Source organism: Polychytrium aggregatum (genome assembly GCF_025602895.1).
Source record: "Polychytrium aggregatum strain JEL109 chromosome Unknown BJ171scaffold_161, whole genome shotgun sequence".
In the NCBI taxonomy this organism is placed as follows: Eukaryota; Fungi; Chytridiomycota; class Chytridiomycetes; order Polychytriales; genus Polychytrium; species Polychytrium aggregatum.
This window is the reverse complement of record NW_026516363.1, coordinates 1-24,373: the sequence shown is the minus strand read 5'-3', so window position 1 is coordinate 24,373 and position 24,373 is coordinate 1. Positions and strand designations below refer to the sequence as shown.

The following is a 24,373-nucleotide window of genomic DNA, read 5'->3' as shown; positions in this document are numbered from 1 at the left end:
GGTCTGACACAGATCAGCGAGGATTGCACGAGCTATTCAGTGCTTCGGAAATCATTGTCTCATCCAATTTAAATGAAGTGTTAAATTAACCTGTAGATTGCTGAAAAAACAATGTGACTGAAGATGCTGCCTCCTGTACGCAGAGAGTCTATCAAGTAGTTGCGGGACCATATATTCCAATAGCACGAGATTGTGCTCGCAAGTACGTTCGAAGAGCATCCTAGTGTCTCCACCAAACTCACGTCATTTCACGAGCCTCGCCCTCCTGACGGACCTCGTACAGAACATCAGCACGAATGATGTACTTTGCGCCATCCGTCACTGCACTCCCTTCGTGCAAAAGACTGCCTCGCGTATCGCCATGCGGGAAGCACATCACCGTCCCGGCTCGCGGCGTGACCGGAAAGGCATCGAGGATACCCACATCCACTGAGGGCAAAAAGTAGGTGGTGTGTCCCCCCTCGAAGCCCTCGTTCAAGTACACCAAGAATGTCAAACGGGACCATCGTTCGCCCTTGTAAGCGTCGTACTGATAGTTTCCATCCTTGTCGAGGCCACTCGCGGGCCATGCACCGTCAATGTGTGGGCGGTACACGGCACCGGGAACGTACCGATAGATTCTCCAGCGAGCATTGATTCCCGCGAGTGGGGCGCCTGCGACTGTAGGAGGCAGAAATGGTTCGCAACGCCGGAAAATGACTGAAAGCAGCTCTGTATCCGCTAGCCAAAATACATTGTCGGCTAGAACAGACACAGACTCGCTTGCGGGCCCCTCTGTGGGCACATCGGGCGTAAATCCGAGGGAAAAGCATGCTGCCAAGATTTGGGTGCATTCGTGAGCACTTAGAACGTCGACCATGGCGAAGCAGCCTGGCACACTCGGTACATCGATTCGCTTGACTTTCTCGGCTTGATTGGGATCCAACTTGATGGTGCCTGGCTCGGACGTGTACATGATAAAGTCGTGGCGATTTGGAGTGCGCCGCTCGCTGCCATTCTGCCGACTAACAACCCGAAACTTGCCAGAGAAACATGAATAGTCTGCATGAAGGTTATCCGGCGATGGTAAGATTCGGGAGAAGTGTCTGAAGGTTAGCCGAGGTATGGCTTGGCAAGACGGGGGATGACTGGTTTCTTAACCGGAAGCGATATCGACTGACTCCAAACATAGCACAGACATCGAAGCTGGCTGCCTATTCCTGCTCGCTCGATGGCTCAGTATGCAAGCGTGCATTTGAAGGTACCTTGCTGTGTGGCATTCTGGACTATGTCAATTCCCTTCAGTTCAGTTGGGATGAATGACTGATGTTTGCGAATCAATCGCGACGAGTCGGTTTCTGGAGGCACCAAGGAGGGATCGGTGGTGCGGAGAATGCTGTCGAGCACACGAATCATCTCGGGGTCGCCGCTGCTCTGGCCGGCTCGCTGGGCCGCGTCGCAGTCTCGGACCCAGCGCTGGAGGGCACCGAGCTTGGGAACTTGGCCTTTATATCGCATTTCTTCCAGCGCGACCAAAGCGTCCCGCCAACTGTGGCCGGCACGTTAAAACATGCAAGAAATAGCACGGAAGGCAATCGTCTTTGCAGAACCTCGAGGGACAGTATGAAGCAAATACGTACCGATGATCGAGAAGGGCGTCGGAAATCTTCCCGCTGAGCGAACTTCCTGTTGGATAGACAACCATTGTCAGTGCGGGCTCGATAAGCGAATGGTCGCAAGGATCTCGTTGATAGCGAGCGTCGAGACGAGTGATCCAGCCACCTCACCCACCAGTGTTGATTCCCTGCTCGGCCATTCGGGAATGCGCTTGGTGGATGGCAGCCCGAAGAGGCTTGAAATCCTTGTGGTGGAACAGTGCAGGTGTGCGGATAAGAGCCGTAAGGGTATGAACGGTTGTTTCGAGGTCTCGCTTGGAGATTTTCCCGTCATAGAGCTCGTCTTCGACATCCTCAAGCTCCTCGCCGCGGTCTTGCGGCAGGTCGGTCATATCCGTCTCCAGAGGGCGCTTGAAGCTTTGCTGGACATTGGCCGCCTTGCCCGGGCCATCGGCCTTGACCTGCATCAGCTTCCTGCGCTTTCGTTCTTTGCTGAGCTTTCCCATAACGCAGGTGCGATGTTGAATCGATAAAAGAATGGAGGGTGAACCCGAGCCGGTAAATTTTATGAGGAGTTCGATATTCGCAGATCGAGAGGCCGCAAACGGCGAGGAACGGCGATCGTCGTTTTTGGGTGATGGGCGACGGAAGCAGAGTCAACGTGATTCATGGCAGCCACGGTGTGGCAAGCAGCAAAAGTGGCTGAAAATAGCACGTCCACGTGAAGGAGAGTGTGGGGCGCGAATAGAATGGAGATGGGTCGCAGGTGGGAATAGAATATGCAGATAGGCTGATGGGTGGATGTTGCTGATTTGTCGAAGTCAAGTGCTGGATGATTTGTCAAGTCGAGTGCTGGGTGATTTGTTGAATGGCTTGTTCAAGTCAAGTGCTGGATGATTTGTCGGATGATTCAATCAAACCCCAGTCATATATGCTATGCGGTGTAACATCCACCGACCGACGATAGCTCAGTTGGTAGTAGCATCAGACTGTAGTGAACGAGCAATCTGAGGGTCCCCGGTTCGACTCCGGGTCGTCGGATTCCAGCCTTCTTGGCTCAGTTGGCAGAGCGTCTGCCTAGTAAGCAGAAGGTCACCAGTTCAATTCTGGTAGAAGGCATTCCTTTTTCTTTTCTTTTCTTTCCCTGGTCCTGGTCCTGTTCCTGTTCTTGTTCTTGTTCTTGTTCTTGTTGCATCTCGCTCTCTCCTTTGCTGTTGCTGATGCTGCTTCTGCTCGGTGCTGCTGCCTCACCTCATCGTTGCTGTTGCGGTTTGCATGGTGCGTTTGTTGCATGGTGCGTCTGTTGCGCTGATCAACTCGCACTGTGTTGTTGTGCTCAGTCCCCATCGTGTGTTGCACTTCTGTCCACTTGCATCCATATCGTCGTGCCCGTGCATTTTGTTCGCCCTGTTGTCTGCTGTCTGCTGTCTGCTGTCTGCTGTCTGCTGTCTGCTGTCTGCTCTGGTGGCCATCGATTCTCGAGTGTACGGGCCGTGTACCATGAGCCATGCACCATGGGCCATGCACTATGAGCCTGCACCGCATGGGAGTGCCCGGATCCACAGTGACGATTGTCGATCTCCTCCTCAAGCACTCTGTCCTCGATCGTCCATGAGCCGCGTCCGCACAAGGAAAAATGTGTTGGTCGTATGGTGACAATTGAGAGGTCTTGTAGAGAAACAAATGGGCTTGGAGTTGCTGGGGGGGGCAAGACCAGATCGCATGTTGGCAGCGCATCATGGTTTCCAGTACCAGCATGACATGATTGTGGTTGTGGTTGTGGTTGTGGTTGTAGTTGTGGTTGTGGCTGCTGACTCGACACTTAGTCGTGGTGTATGATGGATTGATATCCCTCTCAACAAGGCATGGTTGGTCCAGTGGTAGAATTGCCGCCTGCCACGCGGCAGACCCGGGTTCGATTCCCGGACCATGCAATTTTGCTTTCGCTTTTTTTTTCTTCGCTGTCCCTTCCGTCATCTCACACACTGTTCCTCCCACTTTTGTCAATCCGCTCGCTGCCTCTTTGGCTTTCTCCCTCACGTCTTTCTTTCTCCCTTGCACGATTACACATTCGTTCAGCTCACATTTGCGCAATTCCACATTGGCTTCAGTTCCTTATTTGCTCAGTTGCGCATTCGCCCCATACCGCTCTCTGTTGTTCATCGCCTTTGCTTTCACCACTCTTCCCCTGCTCGCTTCCCCCCTGCTCGCCTGCCAGCACCAGAGAGACTCTTTGCCAAAGTGGATGCTCCGCACATCTACCACTGTACTGGGTACTGTACTGAGTGCTGTATCGGTACTGTACTGGGCGCGGCTCTTCAATGGCATGATGGGTTCAAGGCTCCGCCCACCGACATTATCGCCTGCTCTGCTCATCATCGCCTGCCCATTCCCCAATCAAACAACCAAACAATCGCACCGCACACGACGCGAACGCAGCACAACTCCATCCATCCTCCTCCCTGTCGGAGGAGCGTCGTCTCTCGGATATTTGTTGCTGGCGGCCTGCCATCTACCAGCCACGACCATCGCCCAACTCTGTGAACCTGCGTCGCGCCCTCATAGTATCAAAATTCATTGGCCTCGATTGTGCAATGCGCCAGGGCAAGCCGATTTGCTCAAAGCCATCATTCCACTGTCGCTTATACTTCGTTGTCCGGGCTTTGAGCTGTGAGCGGTCGAGCAACACTGGAGCTTCGTGCGGTAGATATGATGGGTCTACTTGAAGGACTATCCGGCTGAAAGGATTTGGAAGGGTTCACTGATGCCGAGCCTTCACTCATTGTTGTTGCCGATGACCTCTTGATGATCTTGGTGATATACTGATTGACGACGCAGAACAGGAAAATGTCCAGGACCCATAGGAATATGCAGACGGCGTTTCCGATCAACCCGGTGGCGTCGTATTGAGTGTATACTTGGAATCCGACATACAGCGCCAGTTCAGTTGCGATCGCCACAATGAGGGTCGCCCCTTCGCGCTTGACCTCATCCCTGCTTTCGAAGCGACCCGTTGTGCTGCTTCGACTTTGACTTGTTAAAGTTCGCGACGGTGCCGACGATCTTAGTACACGTGCAGAGTTGACGAGGGAACGCAGTCGAAACATCATCAGGACATGGAGACAGATGAGGTTGATTTCGAGTGCCAGGTTGAAAATGAAGTTGAGGTACCACGATTCGGCCGTGGAAATGACGCCGTAGGTACTGAGGATGAAGCACACATCGTTGGTGCCATAGACGATCGGTGCAATCCCAAATACAAAGAGCCATGCGTACATTGGCTCGCTGTTGACGGTCATCACTCGCAGTCTCAACAGGTATGCCCAACCGATAGAGGCGGACCCGATGCAATCGCCAAAGGCATAGAGAAAGTTGGCGAACTGGGTGCAGTATGTGTTGGCTGTGCACACGTCATAAAGCATCAGTTGATTGCCAATGCAGTAGAGTGCCGAGAATATGGTTGCCAAAGCCATGAGCGAGTGTATCTGGAGACCGCGCTGAATGTTGAATGCATGTCTCCACTTGACGTATTTTGTGCAATGAAAAGCTAAATTGGCTGTGCCGATGTAGACGACAATCGAAAAGATTGAGGCATTTTGCATCACAACGGGATCCATGGCTGTGGTCTGGATGGTCTTGAGGGCTGGATCGACAGAGGTTGAATACGCGACGATATGGACGTCGGAGGCACTCGGGATTGAGAGAACAGTGCCAAAGTTGATGGCAAGACAGTGTCGGCTTCCAAGCGATGTGGCCGGGCTCGAGAAGTGCCGCTGAGGATAGATCCGGGACAGGGCCGGGGGAGCAATGCCATACGCGCTATATAGGTTACGGCGGCGGGAATATGTCCTGATGACGTCGGCAGATGCCTCGGCCTCATATGTCCCGTTTCTGAGGACACACGGGCGATGAATGCTCCGCCTGTGTGTCTGTGTGTCTGTGTCTGTGTGTTCATCGGTCGGGATGACCGGTGCACAACTTGGATGGGTGACGTTCGGCATTGTGTGAGGGACACGGCGTAACACACACCCCTTCGATATCGACTCCAGTATGAAGGCGGTCCGAAATGGCACTCATCAGCTATTTATTCTGATGTCACCAGCCGGACTGGGCTTCTGCTGGAGACGGAGGACTGTGGTGGACCTGTGGAGTGCTCATCCTCGACGTATCAGGCTCTGTTGGAACCAACCAAACCAACGAGGCAAACTGAGCAACTGATATCACCCCCAGGGCAGTGCCATGCAAAATACTCAACAGACAATCAGGATCAATTGCCACACCGGTGGCCGAGATACTCTCACTTTCGCTGCAGACACAGATCAGATGGGCTCGGAGTTTCAAAGTCAATTTATTATTCTGACTTGCATAGAAGCTTTACATTTTCATTCAAGAGTCTCAGTTTCGAGCTAGAAATAGCGGAAGTGAGGGAAGGGGGTGGTGGTCGGAGTGGATGGGGACAGGTGATAGTGCCATATCAGGTGATGTTGATGATAACACCAGTTTAGGCCTTGGCGGCAGCCTTGGCAGCCTCGTCATCGGACTTGGAGGTGTCCTTGACGGAGTTGACGGTGGCATAGGCAATGGGGAGAGAGCCAATGACGAGGACAACAGTGATGATAAGCTGGGTCCAGACGGGAGCACCAACAACACCACCAACGATCCAGGAGATGGCACTACCGAAAGACTGGAGACCCTTGTAGAAACCACCATAGCGGGACAGGGTGGCGTAGTCGTTGGTGAGGGCACCCATGATCCAGTAGGCATAGGACTGGAACATGGCATCGAGGGCAGCCATCAGGACGTACATAATGGTGATGCCCCACATGGCGGGGTGGGTCTGGCCGGGGGTACCGAACAGATCAACACGGGTCTTGCCAAGGGGAGTGCCGGGAGCAACATCGTTGAAGGCGGTCTGCTGGTAGATGATGGCACCGATCCAGAGAGCAGTGTTGCCAATAAAGACGATGGCGAGGCCGATACGGGAGCGAGTGTGGCGGGACCACTTCTCGTTGTCAAGGAACTTGGAGATAACATAGGATCCAAGAGCCTGGAAAGCCCAGTAGAAGATGGCGTTGAACGAGCCGGAGCGGACGTTGTAGAAATGACCATTGATGTAGCCGAACTGGTAGGCGTAGAAGTAGTTGGAAGCCAAGAAGCAGGGAGCCATGAGGAGCAGGCGCCAGTTGCCAAAGAGCTTGAGGACCTCGATGGACTCGCTGGCAATGTTGCCTTGGGTGATGACCTCGACGGGGGTGCCATCAGCACGGACGACGGTCTTGGGGTCAGCAAGGAGGAGAGCGCAAGAGGCACCAAGGACAGTAATGCCAATGAAAGCGCCGAAGGTGCCAGTGGAGATGGCAACATCGGGGTTGTTGAAGTTGAGGATCAGACCGACACTGTTGCCAAAGACGGAGCCAAGGTTGAAGATGATCCAGAAGATGGCAAAGTAGGTGGCCTTCTTCTCCTCAGTAGGGTAGGCCATGATGAGAGCACCCTGGGAAGACCACAGGAGACCAGCACCAACACCGAGAATGGCGCCGGCAACGATGAAGAAAGCCTTGGCGCCGGAAGAGCCCGCGGCACCGCCGGAGAGATCGTTGTTGAGGGAAGCACCGATGTAGAGAGAGTAAGTCAGGCCACCAACGAACATCTGGATGCGGGGACCGAGGATGTTGTTGAAGGCACCACCGAAGAGACCAAAGAGGGCAAAGGTGGTGTAGAGGGCGGCGTTGGCGTTACTGCCAGTGGTGGGGTCAGTGCCACCACCAGCACCGAGGTTGTTGAGGGCGTTGTACATGCCCGGACAACCGAAGCAAACGAGTCCAAGAAGGATGACTTGAGCGAGGGGAGCCTTGGAGATGGCCATGGCGACTGATCGGGGGGAGGATGAAGAGGATGGTGAGAGCAGATGGGTCGCCGCGGGTGGTCGTTTTATATCTGCAGCCGGCCGCGCAGGGGGTCGCCGAGGACAACGGCCCCTGCCTGGCGAGGTCATGATCCCACGACGCCGCCTTGCTTGTTCCTGGTTGCTCGGTTCCCGCGTCCTTGGCGCAATTTCTGTGTATCCTGGGAGGCTGGTCAAGTGTACATCACAGTTTAGTCCTCAGCCTGTGGCTGTTCTGGTATTGTCGCTGCCAGTTTGGAGGGACGCAGCTCTGCCGCCCTGTCGCGGTATTGGCTTGGCTGTTGTGTCTCCATCGTGGCGGCGTGTGCATTCGCAAGCACCACATGGTCCGAGGCTGGTCGCACATGATACCCTCCAACCGGCGGGTGAGCGGCCCGCACAGCCAACCAGCAGCAAGGACATGTCCGACTCGTCAGCCACAGATACTGTGCCAGAGCCTGGATCACAGAGGGGGTTGACCTTGGGATGATGCTGCACGACGTTCCACACAGCTGGATACCCTCTGCCAGGCCTCTTTGCCGCACCGGACCGCTGGCCATGAAGGGGCGTCGTTGCTGCCGTGCCAAGTGTCCGTTGTTGTGTAGCCGAAATCGAGCCGAGGCCAATGAGGCGCCCGCATCCGCAACAAGCAGGGTGCTCGTGTGGCCTGGCCTCCTTTCACCCCATGACCGAGTCAGGTGATCAAGGCGGCCGGCTGAGGTCGATCCGTCGAGCAGGTGGGCAGATCGCGACGCGGGATTCCTCCCTCGCCCTTGTCTCTGGAGCAGGAGTGGAGTCTGTCTCCTCGTCCGGGCGCCGTTTGTGCCTGATTGCTCGCCGGCAGAGGCAAGACGAGCCCCGCCACCCTCCGGAATCCATGGCCACCAAGCTCCACGAAGGTTGATGCGCCTCTTTGGGGAATGACCAGGATCCCATGTCGACGTTGCTTGAAAGGGCTGTTTGGGGAGGGCAGGGGGGGGGTGCTGATCAAATTTGCTGTTCATGGATACCCTGACTCGAGATGCATCAAGCAAACCATCGCCCCGATGCGGCAGTCAAGACTGCACGGGCAAGGAAAGCAATATCCAAGTCGACACCTGCAGCTGTCGGTTGAGTTTCTCTCGTGGGCAGCAACTTTGACCGTCTCGCCATTGCAACCTTCCACGCAGCTGGTAGAGGGATGCCTCACAATGCGAGCCGATTTGGAGTGGGTTATTTTTGAGCGAGAATACATGGGCTGCCAACAGCTAGATGGGAGGAGCTATGACGTAAGACCAAGTGGTGCTGCGTCGAGCCCAGTTTGGGATATCCCGAGTACTGACAATCTCCTACGCATGAGTGATATTTATCCCCACATCGCTTAGCAACTGGCTGTCATCGATGTGGCTATCGCGACTGGTGTTTCCGTTACCAACTGATTGGAGCCGGGAGTCCCGCCTCAAAGTGGGCCATGACACACGTCCGACAGAAGATCCCGGCGGTGCAATATTGAGCTTATTGAGATGCACGACGCACTTTCGATTACCTTCGCTCATGGACCCATCGGCACGCACCCTGATGGTCTCTACCAAGCACTGCTGTCCTGTGAGCTTGCACCGTTTGATACTATGAACCCTAGGAAGCCAAACAACCAAGACGATATCCCTTGAGAAGCTATCGACTGTCCTGCCACCTATAATGGGTCCACCAATGATCAACAGGAGGGCATCGAATGATGAATCGCAAGGAACCAAATTGACCATACGAAATATGACCAGCACCAGACCCACACACAATCTCATGCCTAACAAAGTGAATGTGTCACCGAAAGCCATTTGAGACCGTATATATCTGGCCAAAGACAAACAACGGATCAGCATAACGGGAGGAGATGCTAACATGTCATATTTAATGATCGCCGTGATTTCGAGGGGATGACAGTGAGGCTTTTATTAAATGTGCGATCAATTTCATGAGGATAAGCTATTCCGTTCCTAACCAGAAATCAGGATAGCTCAAGAGGGGACAAGGATCTTCGGCAATCCGAGATCACTCATGATGTGCAAACAATGGAAACTCCCGCTAATAATAAGATCAAAGAATTCGATAAATGTAGCGATAGACAAACACCCACGAATAGAAACTTCAAAGGCCAATCAGTACTGGGTTGTCGATTTCACGATGATTGGGTATGCGGACATCCCATTCTCACACATTGAATGGGAGGTTCCAAACAATTGTGGCTGCCTCGCTGATGAAGTGGTGGAAGACGCTGTGAGTCGGGAAGAGACAAGGAGTGGTGCGATTCTACCAGCGTTTGGGGTCAATATATTGAGAGATGAAGAAGTACAAACACTCTGGCGATGTTACGAAAGTATCCCGATGCAACGGATGAAGGGATTGAGCTCGAGATAGTCGAGGAAAGGAAAAATTTGGAAGATTGTCACGGAGAGAACAAGATCGTTCCGAAGCTTCAAGCGAGTTTGGTTAGGCACGGTGATAGACACTGGGGCGAACAAAATGCACGGGCACGACGATATGGATGCAAGTGGACAGAAGCGCAACACACGATGGGGACTGAGCACAAAAACACAGTGCGAGTTGATCAGCGCAACAAACGCACCATGCAAACCGCAACAGCAACGATGAGGTGAGGCAGCAGCACCGAGCAGAAGCAGCATCAGCAACAACAAAGGAGAGAGCGAGATGCAACAGGAACAAGAACAGGACCAGGACCAGGAGCAGGGAAAGAAAAAGGAATGCCTTCTACCAGAATTGAACTGGTGACCTTCTGCTTACTAGGCAGACGCTCTGCCAACTGAGCCAAGAAGGCTGGAATCCGACGACCCGGAGTCGAACCGGGGACCCTCAGATTGCTCGTTCACTACAGTCTGATGCTACTACCAACTGAGCTATCGTCGGTCGGTGGATGTTACACCGCATAGCATATATGACTGGGGTTTGATTGAATCATCATCCGACAAATCATCCAGCACTTGACTTGAACAATCCATCCAGCAACGTCCAACATCCACCCAGCAATCACCCAGCAATCACCTAGCAATCACCCAGCAATCACCCAGCAATCACCCAGCAATCACCCACATCCGGCCAATCTGCTGCTCCTGTGCATGCCATCCTCATGCCCACGGTCGGTCACTGGACGAGTCGTCACATTTTGTGTTCGGTCTTCGTCTTGCCACCTGTTTTCCTTTGCATCCTTGTTCTTGAATCCATCATACGTCCTTGGCTTCGCTCTTGACCCTCGGTTTCCCAGTCCAGTTCCCACTCGGTGTCCCAGTCCAGCTCCCACTCGGTGTCCCAGTCCAGTTCCCACTCCCTCTGTGCTCGAGTCTTGACGGATGCACACCCCCAACAGCCACTATTCAATCTACTACACGGACCATGCAGCACACGACTCATGGAGCAGTGTTCAGCCATCACTCGATCGCCTTGGGACCTGCGATGGCCACAATGGCAGCACCGTCATGGACTCTGAGGTTCTTGGCGGTGAGTGAGCTCTTCAAGACGTCTGGGTGGAGCTTTCCAATCGTGTGATGGTGTACTGAGGCCATGTAGTCCTGGTTGGTGATGCTGGAGTGTGTGAATGCCTGGACCTCGCTGGGAATGAAGACTTCAGAGTCGATGGGTCTGCCGGGATCAAATGCATTTGGAAATCGTCGGATCAGCTCACCGATGAATGTACACTCCCATGCATCCGTGGGGATTTGATTCCAGGGAGCTGTCACTGGAAGTTGGTTGGGCCCAGGATGAGTCCTGGTTTCTTCTGAACAAACTGGTGGGAAATGGATGATGATGATGATGATGATGATGATGATGATGATGATGATGATGATGATGATGATGCGTCTGAAAGTGGCATGGCTCGGGTCGGAGGTGAAGACAATGTTTGGGATGTGGTTGGTGGCCAAGATGAGCTTCCATTTGGGCTCGATTTGGATGGCCACCAGGGATGCCAAGGGAACCAAAGTCCGGCATGATGTCGGTCTGATCCTCGCGAGTCTTCATGATGGATCGGATCATGTCCATCACCTCAGTGTGAGTGGGAGTGGCGGGTCTCATTGCTCGTTCGTGGTATTCGTAGTCGATGGCAGCGAGCAAACGTCGTCCAAGCGGGCTCGTCGGATCATCCGGTGGGAACTCAATGGCAGTGCCGCATTTGAACGGGAGCAGGGTGTCCTTGCGGCTGAGCGACCTCACAAAATATGCGGAACATCACTGAAAGCACCAATGCATGTGTGCTGTGGTGTGCTTTCAATTGCCAGTGCTTGGTTTGCCAGTACTTGGGTTGCCAGTGCTTGGGTTGCCAGTGCTTGGGTTGCTTCTCCACCTCGTCCCTCTGACTCCTGTCCATCGCCATGGCCATCACCCACTTCCTTCCTGTCTCCGTCAATATGGCCAGCATGAACGAGCCTGCTTTAGCCACAGCATCATCTGCCACCCACCAAAGCCAAACTGAAGTCAGAACAACCTCGTCGATGCCCGATATCGCCCAGCACTCATTCGAACACAGCCCAGACACCAAGATACCAATCAATGGACTTGCAGAGTGGCTACGATCGGTCGATATCGGCTGATTGATGATGTTTTTCAAACTCAACGCATACAAGTATACACACAATGCTACCCATAACAACTGATGGTGTTCATCAACCAAAAGAAACATCGAATAACTTGGGATCCACAAACTCGGCATTGTTCGTCGTGTAGGGTGGAGAGCCCGTGAGAGCCGCAACAGGGTGAACGAGCTTGCTTGCTTACTTTAGTTCATCCATTGCCGGGTATCGCGTGGTACTGATGACCATTTGCCTTGGATCAATACACCTCTCGTAAACGGATACAAATCGCAGCAACGGCGGTGCAATACATTGAGAATATAGAGGGGGGTCACTGGATATTGCAGCCCCCGCCTAGTTTGGCGAGGTTGTTTTGGGCGGTTATGTTACCCTGGTCAGCTGCTTTACGGTACCAGTGTCGGGCAGTCTCGATGCTCTTGGTGACACCTCTGCCATTGTGATAGAAGTTACCAAGGTTGTTCTGAGCAACTGCATTTCCTTGATTCGCAGCCTTGGTGAACCACTCGAGAGTCTTGGCATAGTCCTGGGCGACACCTTCACCTTTGTAATAGCAGTTACCGAGATTGTTCTGAGCAACTGCATTTCCCTGATCGGCAGCCCTGGTGAACCATTCAACGGCCTTTGTATAATCCTGGATTACTCCTTCGCCATCACGGTAGCAGTTACCAAGACCGGTTTGGGCTATTGCATTCCCCTGATTGGCGGCCTTGGTGAGCCACTCGACAGCTTTGGCATGGTCTTGGACGACACCATGCCCGTGGTAGAAGCAATTGCCGAGGTTGCATTGACCCCATACATTGCCCTGATCAGCAGATTTGGTGAACCACTCGACAGCCTTGGCATAGTCCTGGACGGCACCATGTCCGTGGTAGTAGCAGCTACCGAGATTGCACTGGGCATCTGTATGCCCCTGATTAGCAGCTTTTGTGTACCATTCAAAAGCCTGGGCATAGTCTTGAGTGATACCTTTGCCGTTGTAGTAGGAAAACCCCAGTTGGTTCTGTGCAGCCGCCATTCCCATCTCGGCAGCCCTGCGATACCACTCGACAGCCTGGTCATCGTCCTGGGTGACACCTTGACTGTTCGCATAGCGGAGCCCGACATTCAGAATCGACCACAAGTGACCTTGAGCTGCACCTCGGCGATACAGTTCAACAGCCTTGGCGTCATCTTGAGGAACGCCAAGACCCCCCAGGTAGCAATCAGCAAATGCATACTGACTGATGGCATGACCTTGGTCCGCAAGTACTTGCAGCAACCGCACGGCGAGTTGCGGGTCTTTGTCGGCTCCAAAGCCGCCGATCAAGCAACGTGCAGCCAGGTGCTTGCAGAACCAGTCGTGCTCCGTTCCGAGTTGGCACAAGCCGAAGAATCGAGCGGCAGTCGAGGAGGAACATTGCGTTTCCAGTCCGTGGATTGAGCTCTCGCCATACGGAAACTCGGCAGTCTTGCTCTCGCGCAGGAGTTGGTTGGCCCTGGGTTCGTCTTGGCGAGTTCCACGGCCAAGATAGCAGCACCAGCCCATCATGAATGTGGCAATGGGTTTCATGGTGGCGTCCTTCGCCTTGTTATGAACAACTTGCCAGTAGGCGAAGGCCTCAGTGTCGCTCTTGGTGATGCCGATGCCCGTGAAATGCAGCCATGCAAGCTCGGAGGCGGCCTCGACACTCCCCTTGTCGGCGGCTGCCTGATACAGCTCGGCGGCAGTTGTCCAGGCAGGGTCGTTGGCCGGCTTGCCGTCCGACACCGTGTGGGCGGCAGTGATATGGGCGTCGGCGTCACCCCGCTGGATACCCATGATCACTGCCCGCGGGAGGCCATAGCCGGTGGTGAGTCTCTGGGCCAGAGTCGGGGACTCGAGTCGACGTGGCGACGCAGAGCTGGCGGTGTCGGCGGGAATCGGGAATGAAGTAACATCTTCGAAGGGAGCGAGAATCGACGCGATGTCCCCAAAGGTGGGACGCATGGATGGGTCTTGGTGCCAGCACTGTTCGACGAGCAACCAGATGTCGTCGGGGATGCCATCGAATCGGGAGGGTCTCTGGCCATTGCAGACCAACCCCCTGATAGCTTCGCCTTTCATCGCTTGACCATCGTTGGAAACCCAAACCGGATCGGCATTGTTCAGTACTTCGTACATGGTGATGGCGAAGGCATAGACATCGGTCATCATCGTGGTGCCAGTCGGATTCTCATCGTCGAGCATCTCGGGAGCCATGTATCCCTCGGTGCCACTGGTCGAGCCGCCATTTCGATTGGGGTTCATCGAGGCCGAGGTGTGCTTGGTTCTGGACAAGCCAAAGTCGGTGACGATGGCCTGGAAGGATTTGTCCAAGAGGACGTTGGCTGCCTTGAGGTCGCCGTGGATGATGCTTCTGGCGTGCAGATAGGCCAGGGCCGCTGCAACCTGGTACAAGAGACTGAGTTTCTTCTCGAGGGAAATGTTGTTGTTGGCCACATAGTCACGAAGCGTGCCGTTTGGCATGAACGGAGAGACCATGAACGGAGTGATCTTTTCGCCGGCGTCGCCCTTGTCGCAGGCTCCGAGGAGTGGGAGGACGTGGGGGTGGCTGAGATTCTGCCAAACCTCGATCTCATGGTGGTAGCTGGCGAGCTCGGGGTCGTTTGGAGCGCCGAGAAGCTGCTTGATGGCGACTTGGGTGCCAAAGTAGCTGCCAGTGAACACCCCACCAAACCCACCACGGCCGATGGGGCTGGCTGAGCGGTCGGTGATGTCGCTGGGCGAGATGTACCATGGTGGTCTGTCCTGGTGCTGGTGGATAAGGAGCTTGCTGGTCATCTTGAAGGAGATGGACGGATGGAAATGAAACCTGGGGGAAAGGCAATGGTGTGGTTGGAGGATGACAGGAGAGGAGTCTCGGGAGTCATTTCCTCCATGACTCGCCCCTCTTCCGCCAGGGATGCCGATGTGGCGGTGTTCGGTTGTTTGTGCTGCGCACGAGGACATGGCACATGACGCCGTGTCGCTCACGTGGATCGGATCGCTGACGGCATCTGGTGTGACCGCCGGCTTTGCTTGGACAGCACTCGTCGCTCTATTCCCACAATCGACATCATCCGGCATGCAGGCCACCAGCAACCAACTCTGTTCCTGCCCGGCCCACGGCACCGACCACGATTTGTTCCTCTCATACCGTGCCCAGACTGATGCCGACACTGTCCAGGCTCTGAAGGAGGTGCTCACCTCGGTCGCCCTCCGTCGATATGGCAAACCCCTTTCCGTCTTCCACGATGTCGACTGCCTCAACAATCCCAGCGACCCTCCAGCCAGCTCCATCAGTGCCCTCCCCACCAGCAAGGCCGTCTTCCTCCTCCTCAGCAAGGCCTCGATGGACATGATGAAGAACAAGGTCAAGAATGGCCAAGAGTATAGCGTCCTGCTCGAAATCAAGAAGGCTCTCGACCTCAAGGATGCCAAACGCTCCCTCCCTGTCCTTCCCCTCGGAATCGCCACCAAGGAGACCAAGGACGATGTCGATGACTTCACTCCCTTCCTGCCACACATGGTGTCCCTCCCCGACGACCCTGCCCTTGCCCCCCTCAAGCAGATCCTCGGCAGAGTGAGCCAGATCCAATCCCTTGGCATTCGTCCCGACCAGATGCACAAGCGAGTCTACCGCCTCCTCAACCTCGTCCATCCCATCCCACCCAACATGGATCTCATTACGGCCATCCATGACAAATACTTTTGCGACTCCAAGTTCCGATTCGATCCCGTCCACCTCGACACCCTGCTCAAGCAACTCACCCTGACTGGCCGTGCCGTCATCTCTGGCATGGGTGGCATGGGCAAGTCCGTCCTCGCCATCCAGATCCTGTTCTTCATGATGGGCATTATGAATGCGAGCAACAAGGACGACCTCCTCGCCATCAAAGCCGAGACCATCGGCATCAAGCCACAGTACCGCCAGGTCTTCTGGATCAACTGCTCGACCGAGTCGACTGCCATCGATGGACTCATCGAGATGTTCCCTGGCATCAAGCCCGATGTGATCAAGGAACATGCCTCGAGGTTCCTCGCCAACACTCATGGCTATCTCCTGGTGCTCGACAATGTCGATGACATCAATGTGGTCGACTCTGTGTTTGAGCACTCCAAGTCGGTCGGGTTCGGCGGCGATGTGGTGATGACGACCCGGCTGGCCTCGCTGCCTCCTGGTGCATTCACCAGTGCTCTTGAGACCAAGGTACCGAGCTTCCAGCACGATCTGATCCGTCTCGGCAACTGGGACGACTCCACCACACTCGACTATATCATGTCGTCATCGCCGATGATTGTTCAGCGACTTGTGTCGGACGAGGCCAGGAAATCCCTCGACAACATCGTGGCCAAGATCAGCGGATATCCACTCGTCATCCAGACATTCATGACGTTTGCCGAGAACTACGACACTCCCCTGTCGGAGCTCGAGGCCACGTTTGCAGGAGCATTGGCGCTGCAGGATGGCGAGGACGACACGCGGTCGTCGCTCAAGGTGATTGTGGATCTGTCGCTGGACTCGCTGATGAAGCGAGGAGATGAGGGCATCGAGGCAACCAGGCTGTTCGGTGCCCTCAGTCTGGTGGCACCGGCCAACATCCAGTTTGAGTTGATCAAGGAGATTGTACAGAAGATGGAGTTCAAGATCGAAGGTGAGTTGAGTGGATCGAAGTGCAGTTGATGGTGCCAGTGCATGGAACTGATCATCCATCTGTCCACAGTGGCCGATCTGATCAAGATGGTGGTTCAGAGTGGTCTCCTCCGAAGTGGAAACGAGGGACGGTACTCGACACACTCGCTCACCCAGCAAGTGGCTCGAGAGTATGTCCAAGCACACAGTGAACTGAATGCCGAGGCGATTGAAGATGCAGCGGGTGAAGCTCTGATTGAGCTAACCGAATCTCTGCTGGTGGATGCATATCCGTACTTGGAGCATCTTGAGGAATTTTCGGCGGTGGTGGCAGCAGATGGGTATACCGCGGACATTCATCAAGTAGTCGAATATCGCATTGCTTAGATGGCGGACATACGCGGGTCCTACACCCAGGCGATGGAGCTATATGAGCAGCATCTTGCCAAATGCATCGAATTCTACGGCTCAAAAGAACACCCTGAAGTCGCAGCCACGATACACCAGTTGGGAAACGTCGCCTCCGCCCAAGGCAAATACGAAGTCGCCTCCAGGTACTATGAAGAGGCACTCGATATCAAGACCAGAGTCTTTGGTACACGAGAACACCTTGAAGTCGCAGCAACGATGCACCAGTTGGGAAATGTCGCCGAATCCCAAGGTGACTATAAAACCGCCCTCAGATACTACCAAGATGCACTTGGAATCATGGTAAAGGTCTTTGGTACACAGGAACATCCCTCGGTAGCCGCCACGATCCATCAGATGGGAAACGTCGCCTCCGCCCAAGGCAACTACGAAGTCGCTCTCAAGCACTATCAAGAAGCACTCGACATCAAGATCAAAGTATATGGTACACGAGAACACCCCGATATCGCTGTCACGATACATCAGTTAGGCAATATCGCATCATCCCAAGGTGACTATAAACCCGCCCTCAGATACTACCAAGATGCACTTGGAATCATGGTAAAGGTCTTTGGTACACAGGAACATCCCTCGGTAGCCGCCACGATCCATCAGATGGGAAACGTCGCCTCCGCCCAAGGCAACTACGAAGTCGCTCTCAAGCACTATCAAGAAGCACTCGACATCAAGATCAAAGTATATGGCACACGAGAACACCCCGATATCGCTGTCACGATACATCAGTTGGGCAATATCGCATCATCCCAAGGTGACTACGAAACTGCCTTCAAGTACTATCAAGAAGCGCTGGTGATCGAGACCATGGTCTATGGCACGCGGGAACACCCCGATATCGCTGTCACGATACATCAGTTGGGCAATATCGCATCATCCCAAGGTGACTACGAAACTGCCTTCAAGTACTATCAAGAAGTGTTGGTGATCGAGACCATGGTCTATGGCACGCGGGAACACCCTGATGTCGCCGCCACGATCCAATGCCTCGGGGATATTGCCACTTCCCAAGGCAATTACGAGGCCGCCCTCGAGCACTACCGAGAAGCATTGGATATCATGGCCACTGCCTACGGGACACGAGAACACCCCTCAGTAGCCACGGCGATCCATTGTCTCGGGGATATCGCCTCCTCCCAAGGCGACTACGAGACCGCCCTCGAACGTTACCAGGAGGCACTCGACATCAAGATCAAGATCTATGGCACGCGGGAACATCCCTCGGTAGCCACCACAATCGCCAACATGGGCAGTGTCGCCTCGTCTCAAGGCAAGTACGAGACCGCCCTCAAGTGCTACCAGGAGGCGCTCGACATACACACCAAGGTTTATGGAACACGAGAGCATCCCGATGTCGCTATAACGATCCGTCGCCTCGGGAATGTCGCTCTGATCCAAGGCAATTACGAACTGGCTGAAGTCAGCTATCTCGAGGCATTGGGTGTCTTTGTCAAGGCCTTCAAAACTCGGCAACATGTGCATGTTGCGTGGACCCTCGATGCTCATGGCAAACTCAAGTTTCTCCAAGGACAGCTCTCCGAATCACAAAGCATGCTCCAAGAAGCCTTGGATATCTTCACAAATGTCTACAAAAATCGGAAGCACCCTGAGATTGCCACGACCCTCAGAAATCTGGGTGATGTGTCCAACGCTCAAGGGGAATACGCCAACGCACTCGGCTTGTACCAGGAAGCTTTGGACATTTGGACCCAGACCATCAAGAATCCCGAGCACAAAGATATCAAAGAGGCTGAGATCGGCATTGCTGATATTGAAAAAAAGATTGGTCAGCAATGCCAACCACTCGGATCCTCGATTGCAGGGTCCTCTCGCAAGAAGCCCTCTGACCATGGCCACAACAATAAGAAAAGCCGGATCATGTAGCTGTTAGCATTCCTTCCAACCCTGCCCTCATACACTCCGATCCAGTTGTCCTTGGTCAGTGGGAGAGTTTTTCCACCCATGGTCCATCTGTCAGCCCTGATACATCAAATCAATGTGTGGTACGGCTCGTGATCAATCGAATATGCCTGCATCGCTATTCCTGGATCTTGGGCAGCACATTTGTCCACAACAGCCGCGTTCTCAGTGTGTGATCAGGTGCGCAGCTCGGCTGTGTAAGCATCACATCAGCTCGAACTATGGTGATATCTTGTCAATCCCTGCAGAATGTGACTCCGGAGCTTCACTTGCATCTCCAGCCAACCTGGGCTCGTCGTTTGCATCGATCCATCCGTAACTGTTCCACACACACATTCACCATGTCTGTGATATTGGCAACACGAGAGTCCTGGTCTCGCTGTTGAACAGCACACCCACATCCAATCACATAACCGCATCACTGATGTTTGAGCCAACGAGACGCTAGAATCATCGTCGACACCAGTCGTTCACCGACCACCGGACAAGACTGGATGATATGTTCGACTTGCTTTCGATTCCAGGATTGATTCAGCTCCGACTTTGATTGGACGAGCACTCGATACGCACATGTGTGTGTGTGCTTGGCTTGCCAGTGCTCGACTTGCTTCTCCACAACTTCCCTCTCTGTCTCCTGTCTATATCCATCACCCACTTGCCTCCTTCCTGTCTCCGTCAACATGGCCAGCATGAACGAGCCTGCTTCAACCACACGTCATCTGCCACCCACCAAAGCCAAGCTGAAGCCAGAACAACCTCGTCGATGCCCGATATCGCCCAGCATTCATTTGAATGTGTGTAGATGCGCCCAGGCTCTTCTGAGCTCCAAGCTGCCTCGCTTCCACAACGGTGCCAGAAGACGGACTGTGCGATCCAAACGGACTGTGCGATCCAGACGGACAGATTCAGATTGGCCCATACCAAGTGACCAGATTGCCATCTCGCTGCGCTGCGATGATCAAGAGACAACCGACCGATCCTGGCTCGTTGCTCAGACCGGGGAAACGCTGCTGCCTCGTACTTCCTGGCACATCCTCCAAACCGATCTCGACAATCAGCAGTTTGAAAACGAATCCAAGCAGGCAGCCATCCGCCAGCGAGTCTTTCGCCAACTGAAGAATGCCGCCAAAACAAGCCATCCAATCGCACAGTTCCAACTGGCTGGATGCTATCACGATGGCATCGGTATCAACCGGGGTCCCACCAAGGCCTGGTCTCATCCATCGGTCATGGTGTCGAACAGAGCGATGTCGCTGCTCTCGGTCACTGGCGGGATGTCAGCACCAAGTCTATCGATCCGATCATCAAACCCATCGCCACCCATATGGTCGGATGGATGCACTACCTCGTCCGGGGTACCGTTCAGGACAAGCAGAAAGGTGTCAAGATCATCTGAGACAACCAATCGGATGAATTCAAGCTTGGGGAGACCGAGTGTTTTTAAGCGGGGTGGTACAGCATCAATAGTGACTTGCCCGCATCTCGCAAGTTCTTCGAGCTGTGCCAGCTTGGATCAGATAGAGACTGGCTGTGCAGACATCTCGCGGCTGTGTGCTTGTTTCATGGATTCGGAACCGCCAAGAACAAAATGAAAGCAACATCCATACTTGAGCAGCTCGCCAACGAAGGCCACAGCGACAGCCAGTTTTGGATCGGAAGCTGCTACTACTGGGCCCGAGGAAAATCAGTAGACAGACGCATGGCATTCGAGTGGTACAGCAAGTCGGCCAGCCAAGGCAACTCCAACGGGCAGTGGATGGTTGGTTGGTGCCACTATTATGGACATGGAGTCACCGAGGACTACACCAAGGCAGTCGAGTGGTATCGCAAGTCGGCCGAGCAGGGCAATTGATACGGACAAGATTATCTCGGCCTTTGCTACCAGGTTGACGCTGGTGTCCCCGAGGACGCCAATACCGCCGTTTTCTGGTATCGCAAGTCCACTGAGCAGGGATTCCGATATGCCAGCTTCAACCTCGAGCAACTCGGCAAGTGGCCCTGATTCCGAGCCCTTCCTGATTGCCATATTCCAAGGATTCTGTCACAGTACTGAATATGCAAGCAGCCAAGCAAACCGTGCCATCACCCATCCCAGACACCATGATACCAAAGAGTGCACTTGCAAAGTGTTTTCAGTGATGGGGAAGTGTGGTGGTGTTGTATTTGATATTCAGTACATCCAACACATCCAATACATCCAATACATCCAATACATCCAACACATCCAATATACAAACAGTGCTGTCCCACAACGGTCGCTGATGCTGATCGCCGGATAGAAACCGATTGCCAGACCGAAACATCGGACCTCTCGACAACAGCAAACTCAACATTCAAAATCATCCCTCGTTCTGCAACCACAATGGTGGAAGAGTGGACACGATCCAGACCGCCCCGCCACACGATTGCGCTCTTTGCTCTGCGTCTTCTCCCACTCGGTCGTTGTTGGCCGAGTGGATGAATGATCCGACTTTGGAGTGGTTTTGTCAGTGGGAGCTGTTGGGCTCAGTTGTCTCTTCAGCGTGCCGGATTATGGCAAAGCGCACATACATCATTCACAAGAAAGCGCATCACAGCCGCGATTTCCGCACTGCTGCCAACTTCAAATCTCGATAGCACATCGTCTTGGGATATGTGTCGAGAGTGGCCAAGAAGCAGAGGCCCACTGGATTCCATTTTTATCACAGGTTTGGGCCTCAAGGAAGGTCAATCTCGCCCTCAGTCGTCTCTGCCGCGCACTCATCCTCGCCCAGACAGTTGGCACCACTATCCAAGGATGGAAGTCGGGTCTTGCGGTGCTCGACCTCCCTCATGTTGGTGACATGATGAAAGCCGTCCATTCCACAAAGACCCCAACATGCCGAGGGTGCGAATATGTCGGTATCTAATACCCTGGACACACTGATGGAGGTGGCAGATGAAGGCGAAGCAATGCAGTGCAAGGACACGGGAGTTGGACTGGCGATCCACCTCGGCGATTCTGCTGGATGAGAAGAACACAAATGACTCAGTCGGCGATGTGATTGCGTCGAATATCGACATCAATGAAATGCCACCGCTGGCGAATACGCATATGATGTCAGTCGGATGTGAACAATGGCAGGATCGGAGCCCTGTGCAATATATATGGGTGATCGGCCGCAGTGCCTTCATACTGGAGTCGATATCGAAGGGGTGTGTGTTACGCCGTGTCCCTCACACAATGCCGAACGTCACCCATCCAAGTTGTGCACCGGTCATCCCGACCGATGAACACACAGACACAGACACACAGACACACAGGCGGAGCATTCATCGCCCGTGTGTCCTCAGAAACGGGACATATGAGGCCGAGGCATCTGCCGACGTCATCAGGACATATTCCCGCCGCCGTAACCTATATAGCGCGTATGGCATTGCTCCCCCGGCCCTGTCCCGGATCTATCCTCAGCGGCACTTCTCGAGCCCGGCCACATCGCTTGGAAGCCGACACTGTCTTGCCATCAACTTTGGCACTGTTCTCTCAATCCCGAGTGCCTCCGACGTCCATATCGTCGCGTATTCAACCTCTGTCGATCCAGCCCTCAAGACCATCCAGACCACAGCCATGGATCCCGTTGTGATGCAAAATGCCTCAATCTTTTCGATTGTCGTCTACATCGGCACAGCCAATTTAGCTTTTCATTGCACAAAATACGTCAAGTGGAGACATGCATTCAACATTCAGCGCGGTCTCCAGATACACTCGCTCATGGCTTTGGCAACCATATTCTCGGCACTCTACTGCATTGGCAATCAACTGATGCTTTATGACGTGTGCACAGCCAACACATACTGCACCCAGTTCGCCAACTTTCTCTATGCCTTTGGCGATTGCATCGGGTCCGCCTCTATCGGTTGGGCATACCTGTTGAGACTGCGAGTGATGACCGTCAACAGCGAGCCAATGTACGCATGGCTCTTTGTATTTGGGATTGCACCGATCGTCTATGGCACCAACGATGTGTGCTTCATCCTCAGTACCTACGGCGTCATTTCCACGGCCGAATCGTGGTACCTCAACTTCATTTTCAACCTGGCACTCGAAATCAACCTCATCTGTCTCCATGTCCTGATGATGTTTCGACTGCGTTCCCTCGTCAACTCTGCACGTGTACTAAGATCGTCGGCACCGTCGCGAACTTTAACAAGTCAAAGTCGAAGCAGCACAACGGGTCGCTTCGAAAGCATGGGATGAGGTTCAAGCGCGAAGGGGCGACCCTCATTGTGGCGATCGCAACTGAACTGGCGCTGTATGTCGGATTCCAAGTATACACTCAATACGACGCCACCGGGTTGATCGGAAACGCCGTCTGCATATTCCTATGGGTCCTGGACATTTCCTGTTCTGCGTCGTCAATCAGTATATCACCAAGATCATCAAGAGGTCATCGGCAACAACAATGAGTGAGGCTCGGCATCAGTGAACCCTTCCAAATCCTTTCAGCCGGATAGTCCTTCAAGTAGACCCATCATATCTACCGCACGAAGCTCCAGTGTTGCTCGACCGCTCACAGCTCAAAGCCCGGACAACGAAGTATAAGCGACAGTGGGAATGATGGCTTTGAGCAAATCGGCTTGCCCTGGCGCATTGCACAATCGAGGCCAATGAATTTTGATACTATGAGGGCGCGACGCAGGTTCACAGAGTTGGGCGATGGTCGTGGCTGGTAGATGGCAGGCCGCCAGCAACAAATATCCGAGAGACGACGCTCCTCCGACAGGGAGGAGGATGGATGGAGTTGTGCTGCGTTCGCGTCGTGTGCGGTGCGATTGTTTGGTTGTTTTGATTGGGGAATGGGCAGGCGATGATGAGCAGAGCAGGCGATAATGTCGGTGGGCGGAGCCTTGAACCCATCATGCCATTGAAGAGCCGCCGCCCAGTACAGTACCGATACAGCACTCAGTACAGTACCCAGTACAGTGGTAGATGTGCGGAGCATCCACTTTGGCAAAGAGTCTCTCTGGTGCTGGCAGGCGAGCAGGGGGAAGCGAGCAGGGGAAGAGTGGTGAAAGCAAAGGCGATGAACAACAGAGAGCGGTATGGGGCGAATGCGCAACTGAGCAAATAAGGAACTGAAGCCAATGTGGAATTGCGCAAATGTGAGCTGAACGAATGTGTAATCGTGCAAGGGAGAAAGAAAGACGTGAGGGAGAAAGCCAAAGAGGCAGCGAGCGGATTGACAAAAGTGGGAGGAACAGTGTGTGAGATGACGGAAGGGACAGCGAAGAAAAAAAAAGCGAAAGCAAAATTGCATGGTCCGGGAATCGAACCCGGGTCTGCCGCGTGCAGGCGGCAATTCTACCACTGGACCAACCATGCCT

The 24,373-nt window shown here is 53.9% G+C and overlaps 4 protein-coding genes and 6 non-coding genes across 10 annotated transcripts; 4 read left to right on the top strand and 6 right to left on the bottom strand.

The window, feature by feature from the left end:
- Positions 1 to 79: 79 nt before the first annotated feature.
- BJ171DRAFT_451753 (prolyl 4-hydroxylase) lies at positions 80 to 2,247 on the bottom strand. The gene is made up of 4 exons (XM_053108215.1): positions 1,771 to 2,247; positions 1,620 to 1,665; positions 1,245 to 1,528; positions 80 to 1,041 (listed from the first exon to the last, which is right to left on the bottom strand). Exons 1-4 carry the CDS (start codon positions 2,099 to 2,101, stop codon positions 239 to 241), a joined length of 1,464 nt encoding a protein of 487 aa, XP_052961549.1. The 5' UTR covers positions 2,102 to 2,247; the 3' UTR covers positions 80 to 238.
- Positions 2,248 to 2,552: 305 nt separating this feature from the next.
- Positions 2,553 to 2,636, top strand: BJ171DRAFT_t416. The gene has a single exon. It is a non-coding gene; the product is annotated as a tRNA-Tyr (tRNA).
- A 5-nt stretch (positions 2,637 to 2,641) lies between these two features.
- BJ171DRAFT_t417 lies at positions 2,642 to 2,714 on the top strand. Its single transcript has one exon. It is a non-coding gene; the product is annotated as a tRNA-Thr (tRNA).
- Positions 2,715 to 3,458: 744 nt separating this feature from the next.
- BJ171DRAFT_t418 lies at positions 3,459 to 3,529 on the top strand. The gene has a single exon. It is a non-coding gene; the product is annotated as a tRNA-Gly (tRNA).
- A 708-nt stretch (positions 3,530 to 4,237) lies between these two features.
- BJ171DRAFT_617271 (uncharacterized protein) lies at positions 4,238 to 5,662 on the bottom strand (the record flags this gene model as incomplete). Its single annotated transcript, XM_053115371.1, has 1 exon — positions 4,238 to 5,662. The coding sequence occupies exon 1, from the start codon at positions 5,594 to 5,596 to the stop codon at positions 4,238 to 4,240; it is 1,359 nt and encodes a 452-aa protein (XP_052961548.1). The 5' UTR covers positions 5,597 to 5,662.
- A 434-nt stretch (positions 5,663 to 6,096) lies between these two features.
- On the bottom strand, positions 6,097 to 7,461 carry BJ171DRAFT_591753 (major facilitator superfamily domain-containing protein; the record flags this gene model as incomplete). The annotated part of the gene is made up of 1 exon (XM_053114501.1): positions 6,097 to 7,461. One exon carries the CDS (start codon positions 7,459 to 7,461, stop codon positions 6,097 to 6,099), a length of 1,365 nt encoding a protein of 454 aa, XP_052961547.1.
- Positions 7,462 to 10,218: 2,757 nt separating this feature from the next.
- On the bottom strand, positions 10,219 to 10,291 carry BJ171DRAFT_t415. Its single transcript has one exon. It is a non-coding gene; the product is annotated as a tRNA-Thr (tRNA).
- Positions 10,292 to 10,296: 5 nt separating this feature from the next.
- BJ171DRAFT_t414 lies at positions 10,297 to 10,380 on the bottom strand. Its single transcript has one exon. It is a non-coding gene; the product is annotated as a tRNA-Tyr (tRNA).
- Positions 10,381 to 21,201: 10,821 nt separating this feature from the next.
- Positions 21,202 to 21,928, top strand: BJ171DRAFT_544122 (uncharacterized protein). The gene has a single exon (XM_053112998.1). It carries the CDS (start codon positions 21,492 to 21,494, stop codon positions 21,849 to 21,851), a length of 360 nt encoding a protein of 119 aa, XP_052961546.1. The 5' UTR covers positions 21,202 to 21,491; the 3' UTR covers positions 21,852 to 21,928.
- Positions 21,929 to 24,301: 2,373 nt separating this feature from the next.
- BJ171DRAFT_t413 lies at positions 24,302 to 24,371 on the bottom strand. The gene has a single exon. It is a non-coding gene; the product is annotated as a tRNA-OTHER (tRNA).
- Positions 24,372 to 24,373: the final 2 nt, after the last annotated feature.